Source organism: Bos indicus x Bos taurus, chromosome 21, assembly GCF_003369695.1.
Source record: "Bos indicus x Bos taurus breed Angus x Brahman F1 hybrid chromosome 21, Bos_hybrid_MaternalHap_v2.0, whole genome shotgun sequence".
Classification (NCBI taxonomy): domain Eukaryota; kingdom Metazoa; phylum Chordata; class Mammalia; order Artiodactyla; family Bovidae; genus Bos; species Bos indicus x Bos taurus.
The window spans coordinates 35,155,219-35,174,164 of record NC_040096.1 but is presented as its reverse complement, the minus strand read 5'-3'; the positions used below and the strand labels follow the sequence as shown (position 1 = coordinate 35,174,164).

General features: G+C 40.4%; 1 protein-coding gene across 2 annotated transcripts in view; it reads left to right on the top strand.

Annotated features, from left to right (window-relative positions):
• The window catches only part of STXBP6 (syntaxin binding protein 6), a 277,646-nt gene that overhangs the window by 61,180 nt on the left and 197,520 nt on the right, over positions 1–18,946 (top strand). For both annotated transcript variants that reach the window (XM_027520726.1, XM_027520727.1), the window contains one exon: positions 14,797–14,985. In XM_027520726.1, the coding sequence (XP_027376527.1) occupies positions 14,832–14,985 (154 nt within the window). In that variant the 5' untranslated portion in view covers positions 14,797–14,831. The remainder of the gene's footprint in view (positions 1–14,796; positions 14,986–18,946) is intronic.

Sequence of the window (18,946 nt, the reverse complement as noted above, 5' to 3'; positions counted from 1 at the left end):
GCTGTGTGTGGAAATCAGGATAATTCCGGCATTTCTGAGAGCATTTTAATAGAGCACTGATTACAGATTGCAGGCACCTGGTGGTGTTTTTGCACTGAGGCTAAGGGTGCAGTTCTAAAGACAAGAACTGGGCCTGACATATTCCTATTTTCCTCTCCTGTTGTTTCCCAGGGCCTGGAACAGGCACTGAGACACCCTTATAGCGGCTCATCCAGGTTTGGGACATGATTAACATGTGCTTTCAGGAGACCACCTCCCCCTGCCCTCCAATCCAGAACATTCATTCCCAGGCTGGTAATGGACTCATGCCTTTGCCCAGGGCACGTTCTCCTTCCGGTGGTCAGAGCACTGATGGTGGGAGGAGCTCCTGTTAGTTGGGGTCAGCACAGGGCCCTGTGGCTTCAGACTTGGCCCAAACAATTCTGTGCTTCTTGGACTATCTCAAGCTGTTCCACCTGGGCAGCCATCATTGCTTTTGGACTTAACACCAAACGAGAAACACAAACTGTGAAAATTCAAGGGAGTAGAAGGTGAGAGCCAAAAGTTGAGGTTGCGAAATCTATGGGCTAGGGATAGTCTAGTCCAACACTTAAGTTCATGCCAATTCATAAGAAAAAGAGGACGAATCAGAGAAGAGTCCCCACAGCAGTAAATGATGTTTTCTCTCTTTCTCTCTCCCTTCTGACACACCACACGTTCTCACCTTCCACAAACTCAGGATTACTGTCATCGCTTGTACTTTAAGGAGCATCACAGCAAAGTGGAGAACAATAGTGAGCCCTCACCTTGGCCTTGGCACCCTGTATGATTTGGATATTACCCTCTGGACTTAAGTTTTCGTATGATTCGAGGAAGAGAGTTGAATGAGCTAGAAAATCACTAAATCACTTCCAGCTGTTAAATGTGTAAGCTTAAGAATGCCCACATACCTACTTGCTCACGTCTTTCAACTGAAGTATAGGCAGCTGATTGGTAGGGCTCCTAACAGTGTCAAGCAGTGGTGGTTGATTGACTCATTTGGAAGGTCTTGCTGAGATCTTCCTCAGTAAAGTCAAGTGGATAGAATTCCTCTTGCCAGCCTTTCAAATGGGTGAAGCCAGGAGCTTTGCTGTTGGGGAAGCAGCTAAGGTTGCCTAAAGCACTGGCAGTGGAAGATTGAAGGTGCAGAAAGTGTGTGTGGCAGGAGGTACCAAGGAGGGTCCAAGTTGTGCTTTTGAAATACCAGAGGGGGTAATACAGCTCAGGAAGTGGAAAGAGGAGTTTCCCCTGAGAACAAGCAGAAATCTTTGAAATATGTGCCTTTCATTTTTAAGCCTTTTCCGGTTTGGAAAATAGCCTACAAGGTTCATTAAATAGCCTGGTGGCAGCCATCCAAGATCCTCCTGGGAGCTGACTCCTGTTGTAAACGGCTGGTCTCCAAAGGAGGCTGACGAACAGCTGTGGTGAGGCTTCGGTGGGCACTGTCCTATTTATGGAGATAGAGATTTATCATAAACTCTCTCCACTAACATATTCTTAACTCCCCAATTTTTCATTTGTGGAATCAAAACAAGCTCTATTCTGTCTAGATTACATGATCCTATTTGCCAATTTCACAGTGTGACCTGCACACCCCAGATGAACAGATATCCAGAAAGGACTTCAAACTCCGGCCTGATTCGTTATCTTTGTAGTGGCTGGGCAGGGATGATAACTCGTCCAACCGAAAGCAAGGCTGATCAAAGGCAAAACTGTGAAGCAGATGAATTGGTCTTGATCTACTAGGAATGTGTTTCTATCTCATCTCTCTCTGCCTTTTTTGTTTCCTTGATAGGAGATAGTGAGGTAGGCCAAGACTCCGAGGATCATGCTTCCTAGGTTCAGATCCTAGCTCTGCCCTTGAAAAGCTGCATGATCTAGAGCAACTTGCTTAGCTATCCTGAGTCTTAGTTTCCTCATCTGTAAAATGGATTCTCACTCTCCCCTCTCCCACATATAAATGTATTAATGAGGACTTGCAAATACCAAAGTCTTTTGTTTAATTGTATGTGTCTCCTATTGGAATTTGAGGTAATGGGAAAAGCTGGGAGAGAATCTTCAGCACTGTTCAGATTGTATTATGTGCTAAATCACTTCAGTCGTGTCTGGCTCTTTGTGACCCTATGAACCATACCCCCAGGCTTCTCTGTCCATGGGATTCTCCAGGCAAGAATACTGGAGTCAGTTGCCGTGCCCTTCTCCAAGGGATCTTCCTGACCCACACTAGGGATCTTCCTGACCCACTTTAGGGATCTTCCTGATGCCGGATCAAACCCGCGTCTCTTGTCTGCTGCATTGGCAGACGGGTTCTTTACCATTAGTGCTACCTGGGAAGCCCATTTATATTACATTACACAGACACAAAATCAGGAACTGGACCCTTGGGGAAACTGATTAAAGTTGAAATGCCAATCCTTGGCTCAATCCGTATGAGAAGTTTAATGACCTTATGGACAACCACATTTGTAACACTGAGTCATTGAGGGACAGAGTGCCTTGTCTTTGAGGTTGACACGGTAAATGTGTCTAACAGCACTTCTGGATGTGTCACATTTCTTGTGCATCCCTCATTGCTCTGAAGGACATAATGTCAGAGTATAACACTGATAAAACATCAATTACAGAAAACGAATTGAACTATCTCAAGAAATTATAAAGTGACAATATTCTCCAAATAAGGGATTCAAGGAGGAAATGCTCTCAGAATTGATATCTGGAGACTATTTTGAGAAGGTTTGCTCTGATTTTTAGATTTTTAGAAAATCTGCAAAGTTGTTTTAACTACATTTTCATTTTTTGTACATTTTATACCCTTAAAAAATTGGCCATTGACCATCGGCATTAGGGCTTCCCAGATGGTGCAGTGGTAAAGAATCTGCTTGCCAGTGCAGGAGACGCAAGGGACATGGATTTGATCCCTGGATTGGGAAGATACTCTGGAGTAGGAAATGGCAACACACTCCCAGTATTCTTGCCTGGGGAGTCCCATGGACAGAGGAGCCTGGTGGGCTCCAGTCCACGGGGTCTCAAAAGTGTCAGACACGACTGAGCATACATGCAATGGCCAATTGGCTAGTAGTATGTTCCAGGTCTGTTCTAAAATAGATATAGCTAAATCAAGAGAATTTATAATTTACCTAAGATTTGAGTTAACAAATATAAAAAAGGCTCTGTTATGCTTTTATCTTCAGTGTCAAGGAAGAAAAGAAGCATTCTAATTCAGCAAGCAGTACCAAGCATGGCACACAATTAAAATGTTTATTTTCGTGGTGTCAGTCCTCATGTGGCTTTGTCCATATTTGGTGGGAATAGATATGTCTATTATGAGTGCTGTCTATAAACACTGCTCTCAGGCCAACATATTGTTTTGTTAGTTCGCCAGCTAGCTGTTGGGTACCGCAGTGACATGAGTACTTGAAAATTGCAAAATGCCAACAACTGGAGGTTCTTTTAGTTTGTTTTCCCTAAACCCTCTGTTCTTTCTTTGATGAGCCTAAATTCATTTTTAAGGCCTGCCTCACACTTTGGATCAATAATCCTGTCATTATGCACACCCCAAATTGCCCTTCCCTTTGGTACTTTATTTCTCCCCATCACTTCAGAATTGCTATATGGGTACTATAGAACTAGCTTAGCTGGTCCTGGAAATTTAAGCTTGTGCATGTGGAGGTTCTATTACAGAATAAATCCTTCAGCAAATCCTCTGAATGGCATGTTCCCAGCACCCTTTTTTTGTTGTTGGTAATGTTATTTTTTTGGCTTTATCATATCATCTGTTAAAGTTAGGGAAGTGATCTCTAAGGCAGCTAAAAAAGTCCACCCACCATGTAAATAAACTTCTGTAAATATAGGTCCTGTGATCTGGGTGCAGAGTAGGGTTTGTTCTTTGGATATTAAGCCGACAAGAAGCATGTGCTTACTGAACATATAAACAAGGAAAGAGGAGAAGACAATAGTCTAGATTTATAATTGAAGCAGACATGAGTCACTGGCTTGGAGGATCCTGTGAACGTAATGTCTTCTACAAGAGGAGGGTTAGTATACACATGGAAGAGAAAGCCAGCCAGGTCTTAATGGTATTTGGTAGCCTGATGGTAGAAAAGACCTTCCTCTTGTCCTTCCTTAAAGAGCCAAGGGTCACGACCAGGGTTGCTGTGTGTGGTTGTACTATTTTTGCAGTGGTCCTGATGCTGGGAAGGATTGAAGGCGGGAGAAGGGGACAACAGAGGATGAGATGGTTGGATGACATCACTGACTCAACGGACATGAGTTTGAGTCATCTCCGGGAGCCGGTGATGGACAGGGAGGCCTGGCGTGCTGCAGCCCATGGGGTCACAAAGAGTTGGAGACAACTGAGCGACTGAATTGAGCATGGAGTATGTCTGAGGGAGCAGATACAGGCTGACGTCTGGCTGAACTTCCGCTCACAAGATTGTGGGCCCTAGCATGTAGCTACATTTGCTCAGAGGAAAGGTGGCATTTTCTTCTCACCAGAATCACTTCCAGGCCTGGCTGGAATCATTCACAGCGTCTGCTCTCCTTTCTCACAACTCACTGAAGATGTAAATTTATCCTCTTTCACCTTTGGGGTTCCCAACACCATGTCTGGACAGGAGTTGAAAAGAGAATAGGGCAGACTGATCATTGGGTCTCAATAAAATACATTTTGCTATGCCTTCCAGTTTGGGGAGAAAGAATGCACCTCAAAAACAATTTTTTTTTTTTTCTTAAGGAACACACAAGTCAAGTTATAGTGGAATAAAAATACTGCTTTTCTTTGTTTCAAAATACAGAGATAATCGGATTAACATTTTGGCAGACTATCTCCTAGAAACCTCCTTATGCATATCAGTACACACATACAAGTTTGTATTCATGAGCTCGTTTTCTGTTCTGTAACTTCTGTATTATGCCAGTCATTTTTCCAAATCACTATCTTTAAGTTATTGGATAATCCATCGTTTGGAAGGCCTGTGCTTTACCAATGACTTGAAGTTATTTGATAATCCACTGATTGGAAGGGCTATACTTCATTTTACCAATGAAGATTGGATATTGATGGGTATTTACGTTGTTTATAATGTTTCACTCTTAAAAATGGATCTGAAGTAAGCATGCATCATCTCTAATACATACAGCGTTTCCTTTTTCTCTAGTAGTGGAGTTGCTGATTTTAAAAAATTTCAGTTCAAATACTAATCTCTGTAAGAAAGTAATTATACCTCTTCATAATCCTTAGATCAATAGGGGTGGGTTAAAAATGGCATAGTTTTCCATTTATAAACACATACACCTAAAAATTCTAATTTACAAAAGGAGCAAACTTTGCAAGATACGTTTAGCTGCAATCTTGATTGTGTACTTGGGATTGTGTGGAGGTGTTTTATAAATCATGAAGTGCTGTACAAACCTCAGTGACTCATTACTAGAGCTTTACAGAGCATTTGCCATGTACTCTCAAAACATGTTTATGGAGTCTTTATTGTATAAATAATTCACTAAATACAGATTTTTTTTTAAGACAGTGGTTCTTTACCTGGTTATTCAGTAGAATACATCAAAGATATCAAGAAAACAAGTCCCAGATCCTCCCCTGCCCAGATCACCTGAATCTATCAGGACCTGGCATCCCAACTGATGTCCATGTACACAGTCTTTGTTTGGAATTCCCCCCTTAAGATATTTTTTGGTCTATCTCCAAATATTTTTTCTAACAGAATAGGGAATGCTTTTAGCTTACATACTTAAAATTTTTATTTTTCCTGTTTGGAAGTTTCTGGCTCCTTCTAGGATATTTCTAGCAGATTTTCTGTATGACTTATTGATTTAATCTCAATCTTTGTAAATCTTGTTAAGTCTCAAATTTGGACTCTTGGCTTGTCTACCATCCCCATCTAGTTTTGTACCATTGTCAAACCCATTCCTTAGCCCTTGTTGTTTCTACCAAAAAAGAATGATGAACTTGTAGTGACTGCAATGTTCAACTTTGAATGTTATAACCAGATTAAAGTTATCTGTCTATTCTAGTGGCTTATCTAACTCACTTTTTAGATTCTAAGAACTTTCAGTTGAGAGTAGTAGTTGAACTGCATGAAAAAAAATGATAGATTGAAACATTAGCCTAATTTATTTAATTTATTCTCACGCTTACATGTATGGAGAGACTAAAGTTTTTATCCTGAGAACTGTCTAATCTAAGAGTAAAGTTGCATAAGTAGAAGTAGAATTGCATATTTATTAGGTTGGTACAAACATAATTGTGGTTTCAGACTGTGAATTTTAAATCCTTAAAACTAGGCTCACATATATCTTTATTAATCAAAATAGGAACCGTTACAATCAACACATTCTTGCCAATAATAAATAAGTTTGCTTATACCTGTAGTGTGAAAATCCTTTCTTCAGGATTCGATGAACTCCTGGAAAGCATTTTTTCCCTCCTACTGGTTTGTGGAAGCATTTTCCCTGCAAAAAGTTGTCGAAATGCTTAAAAAAGTGGTAGTCAGTTGCTGAGAGTTCAGGTGAGTATGGCAGATACGGCAAAACTTTGTAGCCCAGTTCGTTCAACTTTTGAAGTGTTGGTTAAAAAAACTAGGAATAAAACTATCATATGATCCAACAATCCCACCCCTGGGCATATACCCTGAGAAAACCATATTTGAAAATGACATATGTACCCCAGTGTTCATGGCAGCACTATTTGCAGTAGCTAGGACATGGACGCAACCTAAATGTCCATTGACAGATGAATGGATAAAGAAGTTGTGGTGCATATATATGAAGGAATATTACTCAGCCATAAAAAAGAACACATTTAAGTCAGTGCTAATGAGGTGAGTGAACCTAGAGCCTATTATACAGAGTGAAGTAAGTCATAAAGAGAAAAACAAACACAGTATATTAGTGCATATATATGGAATCCAGAAAGACGGTACTGATGAACCAGGGCCACAAAGGCAACGCAGACTTTATGGCCGTGGGAAAGAAGGAGAGGGTAGGACAAATGGAGAGAGCAGCATGGAAATGTAGACACTAACATATGCAAAACAGTCAGTGGGAATTGGCTGTATGACTGAGGTGACGATTTGTTGTCAAACTGAGGCTCTGTGACAACTTAGAGGGATGGGATAAGATGGGAGGTGGGAGGAGGCTTCAGAGGCAGGGGACATATGTATAGCTATGGCTGATCCATGTTGGTGTGTGGCAGAAGCCAGCACAATATTGTAATTATCCTTCAGTTAAAAATAAATTAAGAAAAAAACTGCATTCCAGTATCAACCGACAAACTTCAACAATGCAAAAACCATGGTTACTTTTGCACCATCCTTGTATAATAATCTGGAGAAGGCGATGGCACCCCACTCCAGTACTCTTGCCTGGAAAATCCCATGGACGGAGGAGCCTGGTGGGCTGCAGTCCATGGGGTTGCTAAGAGTCGGACACGACTGAGTGTCTTCACTTTCACTTCTCACTTTCATGCATTGGAGAAGGAAATGGCAACCCACTCCACTGTTCTTGCCTGGAGAATCCCAGGGACAGGGGAGCCTGGTAGGCTGCCGTCTCTGGGGTTGCACAGAGTCGGACACGACTGAAGCGACTTAGCAGCAGCAACAGTATAATAATCAGTAACCCTTACTTGAGTATACTTTTTATAAAGTTTATAAATTTACTTGAGTAAATTTTTATAAAGTAGCTAAATTTGACCTCACATTATCTCATTGGTCTTATGACACCAGAAAAAATAAAATTGATTTTTACTGCCTAACAAGTTGCGTATTTTCTTGCTACTAAGTGATATTTTTTGACTTTGGAGTACAATTACCATTTTTAGATTATCTCTAAGTTTAATGATTGCGTGATAATGTCTCACTTGTAACACTGAGTACTTAAATACTATGAAGTTTAAGGGAAGCAATTTAACGTTTCTCTAATTTGGCTTCAGCTTGTATAGCATTCCACAGCTCCTTGTCAAGGAAATCAGGACTTGAAGCCTCTCTCTCAGGACCTGAAGCCTGGAGGAGAAAAAGTTGAATAGAGTGAAACTTGAATCATATTTATCCTTTAGGATATTACACTGGACAGTGTAGAGGGACAGTGGAAGCAAGATAGAAGTGGTTCCATCTGGTGTTCTATCACAACACCAGATTACTTGTGTTGTCATAGCAGTGCCCTAGATGCCCTTTTAGGGGGCATCCAAGTCATTCAAACCAGGGATGATGGAGATGCAGACCAAGGTTGAGGTTGCGAGGATGGAGAAGATCTGGTGGAGCCCAGAAATACTGAACTGGATCTACAGACCTCGGTGATTGGTTAGTTGTTATGGAGACTTGGAGGTTTTGAGAGACAAGATGGAATCTAAATTAACTCTTAGAGGAAATGCTCAGTTGCCAGCTAGACACGTGGATTTAAAACCAGAAAGGCAGTGGGAGCTGAGTGATCAGTGTCATCTAGTTAAAGGTGAAAGTCAAGGTGCATTTGCGGAATTTCAAAAACTAAGTGCCAGCGTACAGAAGTCCTATCTTAGAGAATAACCTTATTTCTCTTATTTATCAGTTATTTGGGGTCACCTCAGATTTCCCATGCACTAGGGGAGACCAGCTAATTCCACTGCCACCCCCCCATTCCCCCGGCAAAGTTTTCCTGGATGTATCCTGTTTGCTGTTAACTTGGAGACTTCTTAAAACTTAGTATCAGCTGGTTTTGAGTATATGTACCTCGGGGTTAAGTCACAGTAACAAGTTTGAGAGGGTGAAGTCTAAAACCAGGCATTCTGGTTACTTGTTGGCATTGGGCATATGATTGTCACATAGACCAGATTACTTGTGTTGTCACAGCCAGTGCCAGAGATGATCAGAAGATTGCATGTGAAGTGTGGTGAGTGAATGAAGTTTAGATGAATCAGTTATCTAATAATCTTAAGCTAAATAGGAGGTATCTCTGTTTGACCAGAGGTGGCCTTTACCTCTCATGTGAGAAATATTTAAGCCCCATCGGCTGTACCACCTTAGATCCACCTGCAGGATAATGAAGGCACTGCCACAGGGCATCTGCAGTTTTAATAAGTCCCTACCACCCCTCCTTGTCCCCTGAACACACAAGGCAAGTGCCAGTTCGAGTACCAGAAACCGAAAATGTTCATGTTGGAGAACGAGAACATCTTACCTCGCTGCCCTTTAACTTATCATCTGCCTCCTCTGTGAGGTCCTTGGAGTTTATAACTCCTCCTGGAAAGGAGGATTTCCTGGCTCTTGGAAGTGGTGGAGGATCATCTCAGTACAGTAATCGTGTACTGACAAAGTGGTTATCGGTTAGATGGCTTAAAGAGAGAAGAAGATACATGAAAAGGCTTGAGGGAGAAGAAAGCCAACTGTGATTAGTTTCTACAACTACCACTTAAGGCAGCCAGCCACTTTGACTTGCAAATCATATTGTAGGCTGGTTTCTTGGATGGGAAAGCTTTGTAATTATAGCCTATAGAAGCTGTGGACCAGGAAGAGAGAGAACTTTCATGGGTTGTAGGGGAGGAAAAATAATTTTACTCTTCTGCATTCTTAGCTGCTAGCTAAGCAAAAGTTATTCAGTCGTGTCTGACTCTTTGCAACCCATGGACTGTAGCCTGAAGAACCCATTGGCTCTTCTGTCTGTGGAATTCTCCAGGCCAGAATAGTGGAGTAGGTAGCCATTCCCTTCTCCAGGGGAACTTCCTGACCCAGGGATCAAACCTAGGTCTCCCACATGGCAGGCAGATTTTTTATCCTTAGCTGAGACCCCTGTAATAAAAGACTAACAAGAGAAAACCCATCAGAAGTTTATGAACATGTACACCTGGTATGTACCTGGGAGATACCCTGGAGAAATGAGTAGTTCCTGAGACAGCTTAGAATGTAGGATTACATACCATCTTGGTAGGGAAGAGGGATTGGGTGTAGACCTCTTCAGTTCAGTTCAGTTGCTCAGTTGTGTCCAACTCTTTGCGACCCCATGTATTGCAGCACGCCAGGCCTTCCTGTCCATCACCAACTCCTGGAGTTCACTCAGACTCACATCCATCCAGCCATGTCATCCTCTGTCGTCCCCTTCTCCTCCTCCTCCCAATTCCTCCCAGCATCAGAGTCTTTTCCAATGAGTCAACTCTTCGCATGAGGTGGCCAAAGTACTGGAGTTTCAGCTTTTGCATCATTCCTTCCAAAGAACACCCAGGACTGATCTCCTTTAGAATGGACTGGTTGGATCTCTTTGCAGTCCAAGGGACTCTCAAGAGTCTTCTCCAACACGAAAATGATTTTTAGAAAAAGTGAAAGGCCCTTACAGGACTCGATGGGAGGTATGACAGTTGGTGACAAAGTATGTCTAAGTGTGTGTGGACTTCTAGTTGCCTTTCCTGTGACAAGAGTCCATCTTTCCTCAGGGATGAAACTCCTGGAGAGGGAATTTATGACAACTGAGTTCCTTTGGAGGATTTGTCTTTAGACAAATAAAGGAAATTCAGAGGAAGCCTCTCCCCACATTTGCTGTTTATTCTGATGCTTTTGGCTCAAAACAATCAATATACTAAAGCAGCATATTTCTATCCCCCTTCAGGGTCACGTAGATTGAAGTGACACTGGTCAGAGGTGTACCACTGCTGTGTATTCATCTTGATTTTCTTACAAAGGGATCCAGCCGTGGGCAGGGCATTGATTTACCAGCAGGAAGATCTAAGACCTGAGAAATCTGCTTGGCTGAATGGAGAAAAGAAGTCCTCTGCATCCTCTTCCTGTCCTCATGAGAATACACTCTTCCATCCCCACAGTTCCTCCTTAGACTCTCAGTTTTTCACCTAATCAGGTGTCAGGATGGCTGCCGGAGGACCAGTTAGAGAGTTGATTAAAACTACAGCTCCCAAGATTGTGACTTGGTGGGGGTAAAGGAGGGGCCCAAGGGTCTGCATTTTTGAAAAGCTGTCCTTGCCAAGTTCAGATGTGCAGTCAGGTTTGGGAGACACTCATAGATTATTTCTATGAAGCTACATTAGTGTCCCTTTTACTTTCTGATTCATTCTCTTCTAATCCGCTGTCAATTTCCTTTTCCAGAGGAGCATCAAAAACATACACATGTGCTCACAGGCGTGTTCATGTCCTTGTCCTGAACAAAAATTTTAAACAGTTTCTAAATGGAAGGCTATATCTACTCAGATTCTGCAAGAGTGTCTTCTGTTTTTCTTATCTTAGAGAGTTAATTTAAAAATTCCATTTTAAGTATTCATTGCAATTCAGGCACCAGAATAAGTGATTTGCACTCATTGTTCATCTAATTCTTTCAGCCCTTCCATGAATTAGGTGAAGATCTTCCCACATGAGTGAACTGAGAATCTGGAATTTTAAGAGGTTTACCCACATATAGGTCTTCAGTTTTGAAAATAAAATTTGAACCCAAGTTTGTTTGATTCCAAAACTTGTACTCATTGAAGTTACTGGTTCTATTTTTCCTCTTTTTTTTTCTCCCTTTTGTTCTTGGCCACTGAATATCCATATGAAAAAGCAACACAAGGTCATCTCCAGTTCTTACTAGTTTTTCAAAAGATGAGCAGAATTTCCTATGAGTTTGTTAACACGTGCATATTGCTTTTCTTTCTTTTCTTTTTTCTCTTGACAGATTTTGCATAATAAAATGATAGCCTTCTATTTCTTTTAATCACAATTTTAGAAAAGTATGAATTTGAGTTGGAAAAGCAGAAGCCTTGCCATTGCTGGGAAGGCGCTGGTCAGAGAATGCCTGATGAGTTTGGAAAGATGACTTTCTTCAAACTTCTTAGAAGTTTGAAGCCACTGTGCTACCATTGGCTTTCTTATTCGTGCATCCCCAAGTGCTGAGAGGTGAGAGACCTTGGAGCTAAAAAAAAAAGCTTGTTTATCTCCTTTAAAAAAAAAAAAAAGTCCCTGTAAATTGTAATATCCTGCCTAGCAAAGTCATAGGGTAAATCACAGTGGGAGAAATTCTGCTTGCTGACTTCTTGGAAATCACGGGATATCAGTTAGAGGTCAGCATATCAAGAAATTCTGTCATCATTTTGTACTCAGCTAGGATGAAGAACCCACTGACAATGATAAGATACCATGATCTGAGCACATCGACCTGGCCACAGATCTGTATTGAAGGATAGAAGGATTTTTTGTTGTTGTTTAGTAATAAACACCAACACTTCTTATTCTTTATTCTTGGTGCCACTGAGAAAACCTACTTACAGAATTGAAAGCAGGAGAAATTTCTTTAACCAGGGGAATGTTCTTCTTCTTTTTTTTTTTTTTTAAATATATCTCTTTCCTTCTACGAAGTTACCGATGTGGACCAGTTATAGATGGACAACTGTGTTGGTAACATTTGTGAATCTTGCATTTTGAGGGATGTTCCATGTCTTCCGTCATAAATTGTCTGGATTTAAGGGAAATCTTTAATATAATCAGTAGTCAACTCCTGGAGAACCAGAAGCCTGTCTTAATTACTTCTTATATCTCTAATCCTGAGCACTGGGGTGGCATGTGATAGGTGTTTATTTACCGATTGCCTCATTTGGAAAATTCATCTAGTCTTCTGTTTTCAGCATCTTGCCACATATTCTTCTTCTTCCTCTCTCTTACTCCATATTTGTGTGTGTGTATCAATAGATACAGTTTTATAACATGAATATTTTGCTGAATCACTTGATATTAAGTTGAAGACATCATGACATTTTACTCCTAAATACTTTATAACATATCTCCTAAGAACAAGGACATTGCCAACATAACCAAATGTTATAATTTCATTCACAAAATTTAGCATTGATACAGTAATATTGCTTAGCACATTCAGCTGTTCCTCGGTGGCTCAGCAGTAAAGAATCCTCCTGCAGTGCAGGAGATACAGGTTTGATCCCTGGGTTGGGAATGGAGAAGCAAATGACAACCCACTGAGCAGCTCTTTTGAGCTGCTGTTGCCATATATAGCTGTATTATTGATCCCTCTGCAGGATCTCTGAACACTCTGTACAGCCTGCATGACCTCTGCATGTACACTCTGTACAACCCATCGGCCTTCTCTGCACCTTTAGTTCTGATTTGTCATTTGTTGATCAAATGTTGATTACTGATTAAGATATTGACAATGTCTAGGATGACTGGGATGATGGCATAGAAAACATTGACTCGTTTATTCAAGTTACAGTTGAGTTTTTGGATGATATACAGTTAAAATTCAGATTGACCTTGAATGTAATAGACACAAATAAGCATAATTAAGACCTTTAGGGAATACAGCTTTGGAAACTAAATATAGCATGGGGACTGTGTATATGTGTAACTTTGAGGGATTGGGGAGAGAGGGGACCCATTGTGAGTCAGCAACATGCTGCTTTATTTTCTTAATTATTGGGCACACAGTGCCAGTTAACCACAGGAGCATAGCATGTGGGAACTGCTGGGTAACATTTTCAAAATACTTGGCATTGGTCAGATATTTTTTTCGAATTATGTGTCCGCTTTGACTTAAGGAAACGGGAGAATTTGTCGAGGGTCCAGAGCATGGCAATGAGAGGCAGAGGAGTCCTGGAAAATAGGACCCATTGAAAGAGGCTAATAAATAAGGATTAATTACTTAGCTTGATCCAAAGCAGCTGAAGGGTGATTAAATTAATGGTCTTCTGTTGCATATATAGTTATTATGAGGAAGATGATATAATTATTTCCTCTACGAATAGAATTAGGGAAATTATATTAAATTATATTAAAGTTCAAGGAGATTTCAAAGTGAACCTCTTGACTTTAAAGATTTCTTGACAGTGGAAAGATTTCTCAACTGAAAATGGTGAAATCATGGTCCTTGTAGAATGGGAAGGGGGTGGGTGCCACCTGCTAGTTAGAGTCAGGTGCAGTTGGGGTGGAGACTGGCACACTTTCTAGATCCCATTTTGTGCTGTTCATCTCTTTGTGTTGAATTTGTCATTTTCAGCAAGTAAATCTGTATTCCTTTTTTGTTTGAATTTTTTTTCAGTTATTATAAATGTGAAGGCCTTGCTTTTAATGATTGAAATATAATGCATTTCAAGCAAGTGAGAGGTTGAACCACAAATTGAAAATTACCTTAACTGCAAATAAACTTGCTGTTCATTTTTTTTCATTGCAGTTGATTTACAGTGTTTTAGGTATACAATGAAATGACCTAGTTACACACACACACACACACACACACATATATATATTCTTTTTCAGGTTCTTTTCCATTATAGGTTATTATAATATATTGAATATAGTTCCCAGTGCTATATAGTATGTCCTGGTTGTTAATCTATTTTATATATAGTAGTGTGTTTCTGTAAATCCCAAATTTTCGATTTACGCCTCACTACCCCTTCCCCTTTGGTAACCATATGTTTGTTTTCCATGTCCGTGAGTCTATATGTTTTATAAATAAGTTCACCTGTACCATTTTTTATTTGGATTCCACATTTAAGGGATATCATATGCTACTTGTCTTTCTCATTCTGACTTACTTCACAGAGTATGATAATCTCTAACTCCGTCTATGTTGCTGCAAATGGCATTATTTAATTTTTTATAGCTAAGTAGTATCCCACTGTGTTTCTATACCACATCATCTTTATCCATTCATCTGTTGATAGCCATTTATATTGCTAATAGAGTTTTTGTCTTTTCTGGATATTTGCCTGGGAGTGGGGTGGTTGGATCATAATCTACTGCTCACTCTTGTATGTCTCTTTACAATATTGCCAATTCCAACCTGCCTTTTCTTTTTCTCCTCTAGAAAACTCACTGCGAGCCCTGGTTACTTGGCTGACAATGAGTGCCAAGTCTGCGATCAGCAAGGAAATTTTTGCACCTCTTGATGAAAGGATGTTGGGAGCTGTCCAGGTCAAGAGGAGGACAAAGAAAAAGATTCCTTTCTTGGCAACTGGAGGCCAAGGCGAATATTTAACTTACATCTGCCTGTCAGGTAATAAAAGCTGGATATGAATATTATTAAAAACGACTTCTGTTTTAAAGCAGTTAGTTCTAGTATCCAGGAGGGTTACAGTTCAAGGCTTGAGTGTGGCTGCCCTTCCACTCCTTTCCTGTTTGTTGTCTTCTTTGATCCTTGGAGACTCATGGCATCTTGACTCTTGAGGTTGCCTTATATGGAGAGGTAATGAAGTGCAGTTTTAATGTGTTTTCCATTTCATTAAGAGCATCTGTTTGTCCATACTTTTCCTTCACTAGGGCCTTGACATAAAGTGGGCTATCCTCTTGAGATTTTTGTTTTAGAACGCCTTCTTGTATTTGGATAATTATGACTACCAGCAGCCTGAGTTTCACGGACTTTTTTTTTTTTCCTTAACAGTTGCCAATAATCAGTAATAGTTGGTCTCAAGATAAATATCGACACCGTATGGAATGTGAAGAAGTAGACTCAGTTCATAAATCACGGCTTTGCCTGACAGCTGTTCCTTGTCAGGAAGAGGCATCTGTTCCATTAAGCTTAGAATTTTGTGTGATTTTTTATTTTACTTTTTCCTCTTTCTGTTTGTGATTGTAGGAGATCTGTGGAACTTACTGTGGATTCATCCCAAGTTTTTTTAGATAAAATTTGGATAAGTTTACTACGGAGCTGTGGGTAATGCTAATCTGAGGACCTAGAGCATTTGTAATGTTTCTGATATTTCTTGTAACTGGGCAGTGGAAAAATTAGGCTTGCCTTTATTCATCTTTTTTTTTTTTTCCCTTAAGTTTCTCCAGTTGTGGCTTGGGAATAAAACTTTATTTTTGGACCCATTTTTAGCTTTTTTTTTTTTTTTTTTTTAAGAATTAAGCCTTTGCTCATTTCTTTATCCAAACTTATTTCAGGGTAGCGATAGCTTTTTTCCAGAAAGAAAATGTAAAGATAACAGTAGGACTGTGTCTTAGTTTAAAATGAAATGGAAACAGAGAGCTGTTTGGTAAGAATGCCTTCTCAGTGGTTAGAATGAGGATTGACCCTGAAATATTGGTTTTTCTTTAACCCCAGTAGTGATTAGGTTAGTAAAATTGGTGATGGGTTGGAAGACATTTGCATTCCTTTAGTGTGCTGGGCAGTGCCTGCTATGCAATAGGGACTCAAGACTTCAGTAGCCTCCGCTAATACCTTCCTAGTATTTTGTTAATGAGGTTCAGGTCTTAAAAATATTTCCACATCTTTAAATTTCAGTTCTGGAGTTTTTGCTTGTACTGATAGGAATAGAAAGCATTAAATTAAATTATGTTTTGTTTTATATTTGGGCTGAGCTCAACATGGGATGAGCATGGACGCACAGTGATTCTAATTTTTTTAAGCTTAGGTCTTTCAACATTCCCTTGAGATTTCTTGAAGACAGGTAGTTGCAGAAAAGGTGGATGAAAAAAGGGCATTTTTGTTTTTGGCCTTACCCAGGTGGCATGTGGGATACTATTTCCCTGACCACAGATTGTACCTGTGCCCGTTGCATTGGGAGTATGGAGTCTTAACCACTGGACCATGAGGAAAGTCCAAAGAGGACGGTTTGGTTTACCTTGAAGGCACATGCTGCTGTCAGCCTATTGCTGATCATGAAGTCGGTAATGTTACCTGGGTCCTCTAACAGTGTCCTCTCAGTGAAAGACTGTGACCATTTCCCCTGCCGTAGGGAATAGTAACTGGGGACTTACTGGGTAATTGCATTTCCTTTATAAATTACCAGGACCTTCAGGTTGAAAGTCTGAAACTATGAGACTTGCTTTTCTGTGGCATTCTAATGTAGGAGAGTCTTGAGTTCTGAAAGTCTTCATCCTTTTCATGGATTTGAATTTTGAGAGGATTGGTTGACAAAGCAGATCTGACATTGAAGCAGAGGGTTTAATGGAAACTGGGGCAGGAGAAGGCCAGGCAACTTTGACAACCACGTTTTTTTTGGCAGTTTGAATTTTCTTATAATTGAGAAGGAAGCAGCCACCTTTAGTTTCTGTCTTATGCAAAGCATAGAGGCCTATCAATACGTCTCTGATAAAGCATTGTTTTAATTAACAAGTAATTAATTATGCAAATTTTATTAAGGAATTTTTATATACTGAGCACTCTTGGTGCTGGGGGTTTAGTTAGGAGAAAAGCTCATGACACTTAACCTTGTTCAGTGGGCAAGGAGCAGCAGTCATTAATATTTTACTCACCAAAATAAGCATAATTATTAACTGTGAAAAGGTTAAAGAGGAAAAATATAATGATTTGAAAGCATGTGTTAGGAGGATTTGGCTTGTTTGAGAGAACCCAGAACTGCAGGAAAAGTAGGGCTCGTTGGTTCTGAAAATAGGTGGTGTGGGTGTGGGGAGCATTCCAGGCAGAGGGAAGGGCGGCTTCTTTGAAAGGTGAGCTGGATTCTGAGTTCCTCCTTATCTCCTGTTCAGTCCTGTTTAGTCTTTGTATCTCAGCTTACCTAGGAGACTCTGCAGTGGAAGCAGGGCCCTGGAATGACAGCTGTTCCTTCCTGCTATCAGAGCGAACCCCCTATGCTTTCTGGGAGTCCAAGCCCTTCAACCCTTGTGGTTTGGTTGATGAAAACCAGCTCTCCATGTTGAACAGGCAAAATTTGTCCAAATTAAGGCAATGTCTGCAAATAATTTTTAACCACATTTCATACTGCATAAAGAGTTATATTCTATTTTTAAAGAGAAGACTATCAAAGCTTTCAAAGCTTGCCAATGTACGCATGTCAGCATGGCTGTTTTATATATTGAATGTCTTTTACTAATGCTTCTCTTTGTTTGAATTTTTTCTGTGTTTGGCAGTCTGAGCAGGAGAGGCCTGTGATCAGGAGACCTATTATTTTTCAGAGTGGGTTGTATCCTCTAGAGGAATCCAAAATGGTGCTGGATCAGGGGAAATAAACTCTTTCTTGAGTTATGTTATAATTGTGTAAGTTGGAGGCAACTGAAGCGACTTAGCATGCATGCACACAAGGAGAGAAATAACCTCTCCAGTTCATTCGTGGAGCTTTGGGATAGAATTTGAGTGTTTCTCATTGGACTTCCTGTCTGACTTCCTGGGTTGTATGCAGATACTTACTACTGAGATGCCTCTATGGTTAACATTCTAAAATATTGGTTTCCACTTTTTCTTTTCAGTAATGGCTGAAATTTAAAAAACTGACAATACCAAGTGTTAGCAAACATGTAGAGTAATTTGAGCTCTCACTGTTGCTAGTGGAAATGTAAAAATGATAGAACTGCTTTGGTAAACAATTGGACAGTTGTTTATAAAGTTGAACTTGCATACATATGACTCAACAAGTCTACTCCTAGGCATTTACCCGAGGGAAATAAAAACATGTCCATATAAAGACATGTAGACGGAAGTTCATAACAGTTTTATTATTTATAATAACCAAAAATCAGAACTCAGATGTCCACCTGTATGTGAGTGAATAAGCAAATTGTTTTGTAACTATACAGTAGAATACTAACTGGCAATAAAATGAATCATCAATACATGTAGCAACATAGATGAATCTCAGAAACCTTGTATTGGGTGAAGAAAAAAAAAACAGAAATGACCACATGCTGCTGCTGCTGCTGCTGCTAAGTTGCTTCATTCGTGTCCGACTCTGTGCGACCCCATAGACGGCAGCCCACCAGGCTCCCCCGTCCCTGGGATTCTCCAGGCAAGAACACTGGAGTGGGTTGCCATTTCCTTCTCCAATGCGTGAAAGTGAAAAGTGAAAGTGAAGTCGTTTAGTCGTGTCTGACTCTTACCGACCCCATGGACTGCAGCCCACCAGGCTCCTCAGTCCATGGGATTCTCCAGGCAAGAGTACTGGAGTGGGGGTGCCATTGCCTTCTCCAGACCACATGCTATATGGTTCCATTCGTATGAAATCCTAGAATGGACACAACTTAAGCCATAGTGACAGGAAGCCCATTGGTGGTTGCCAGGT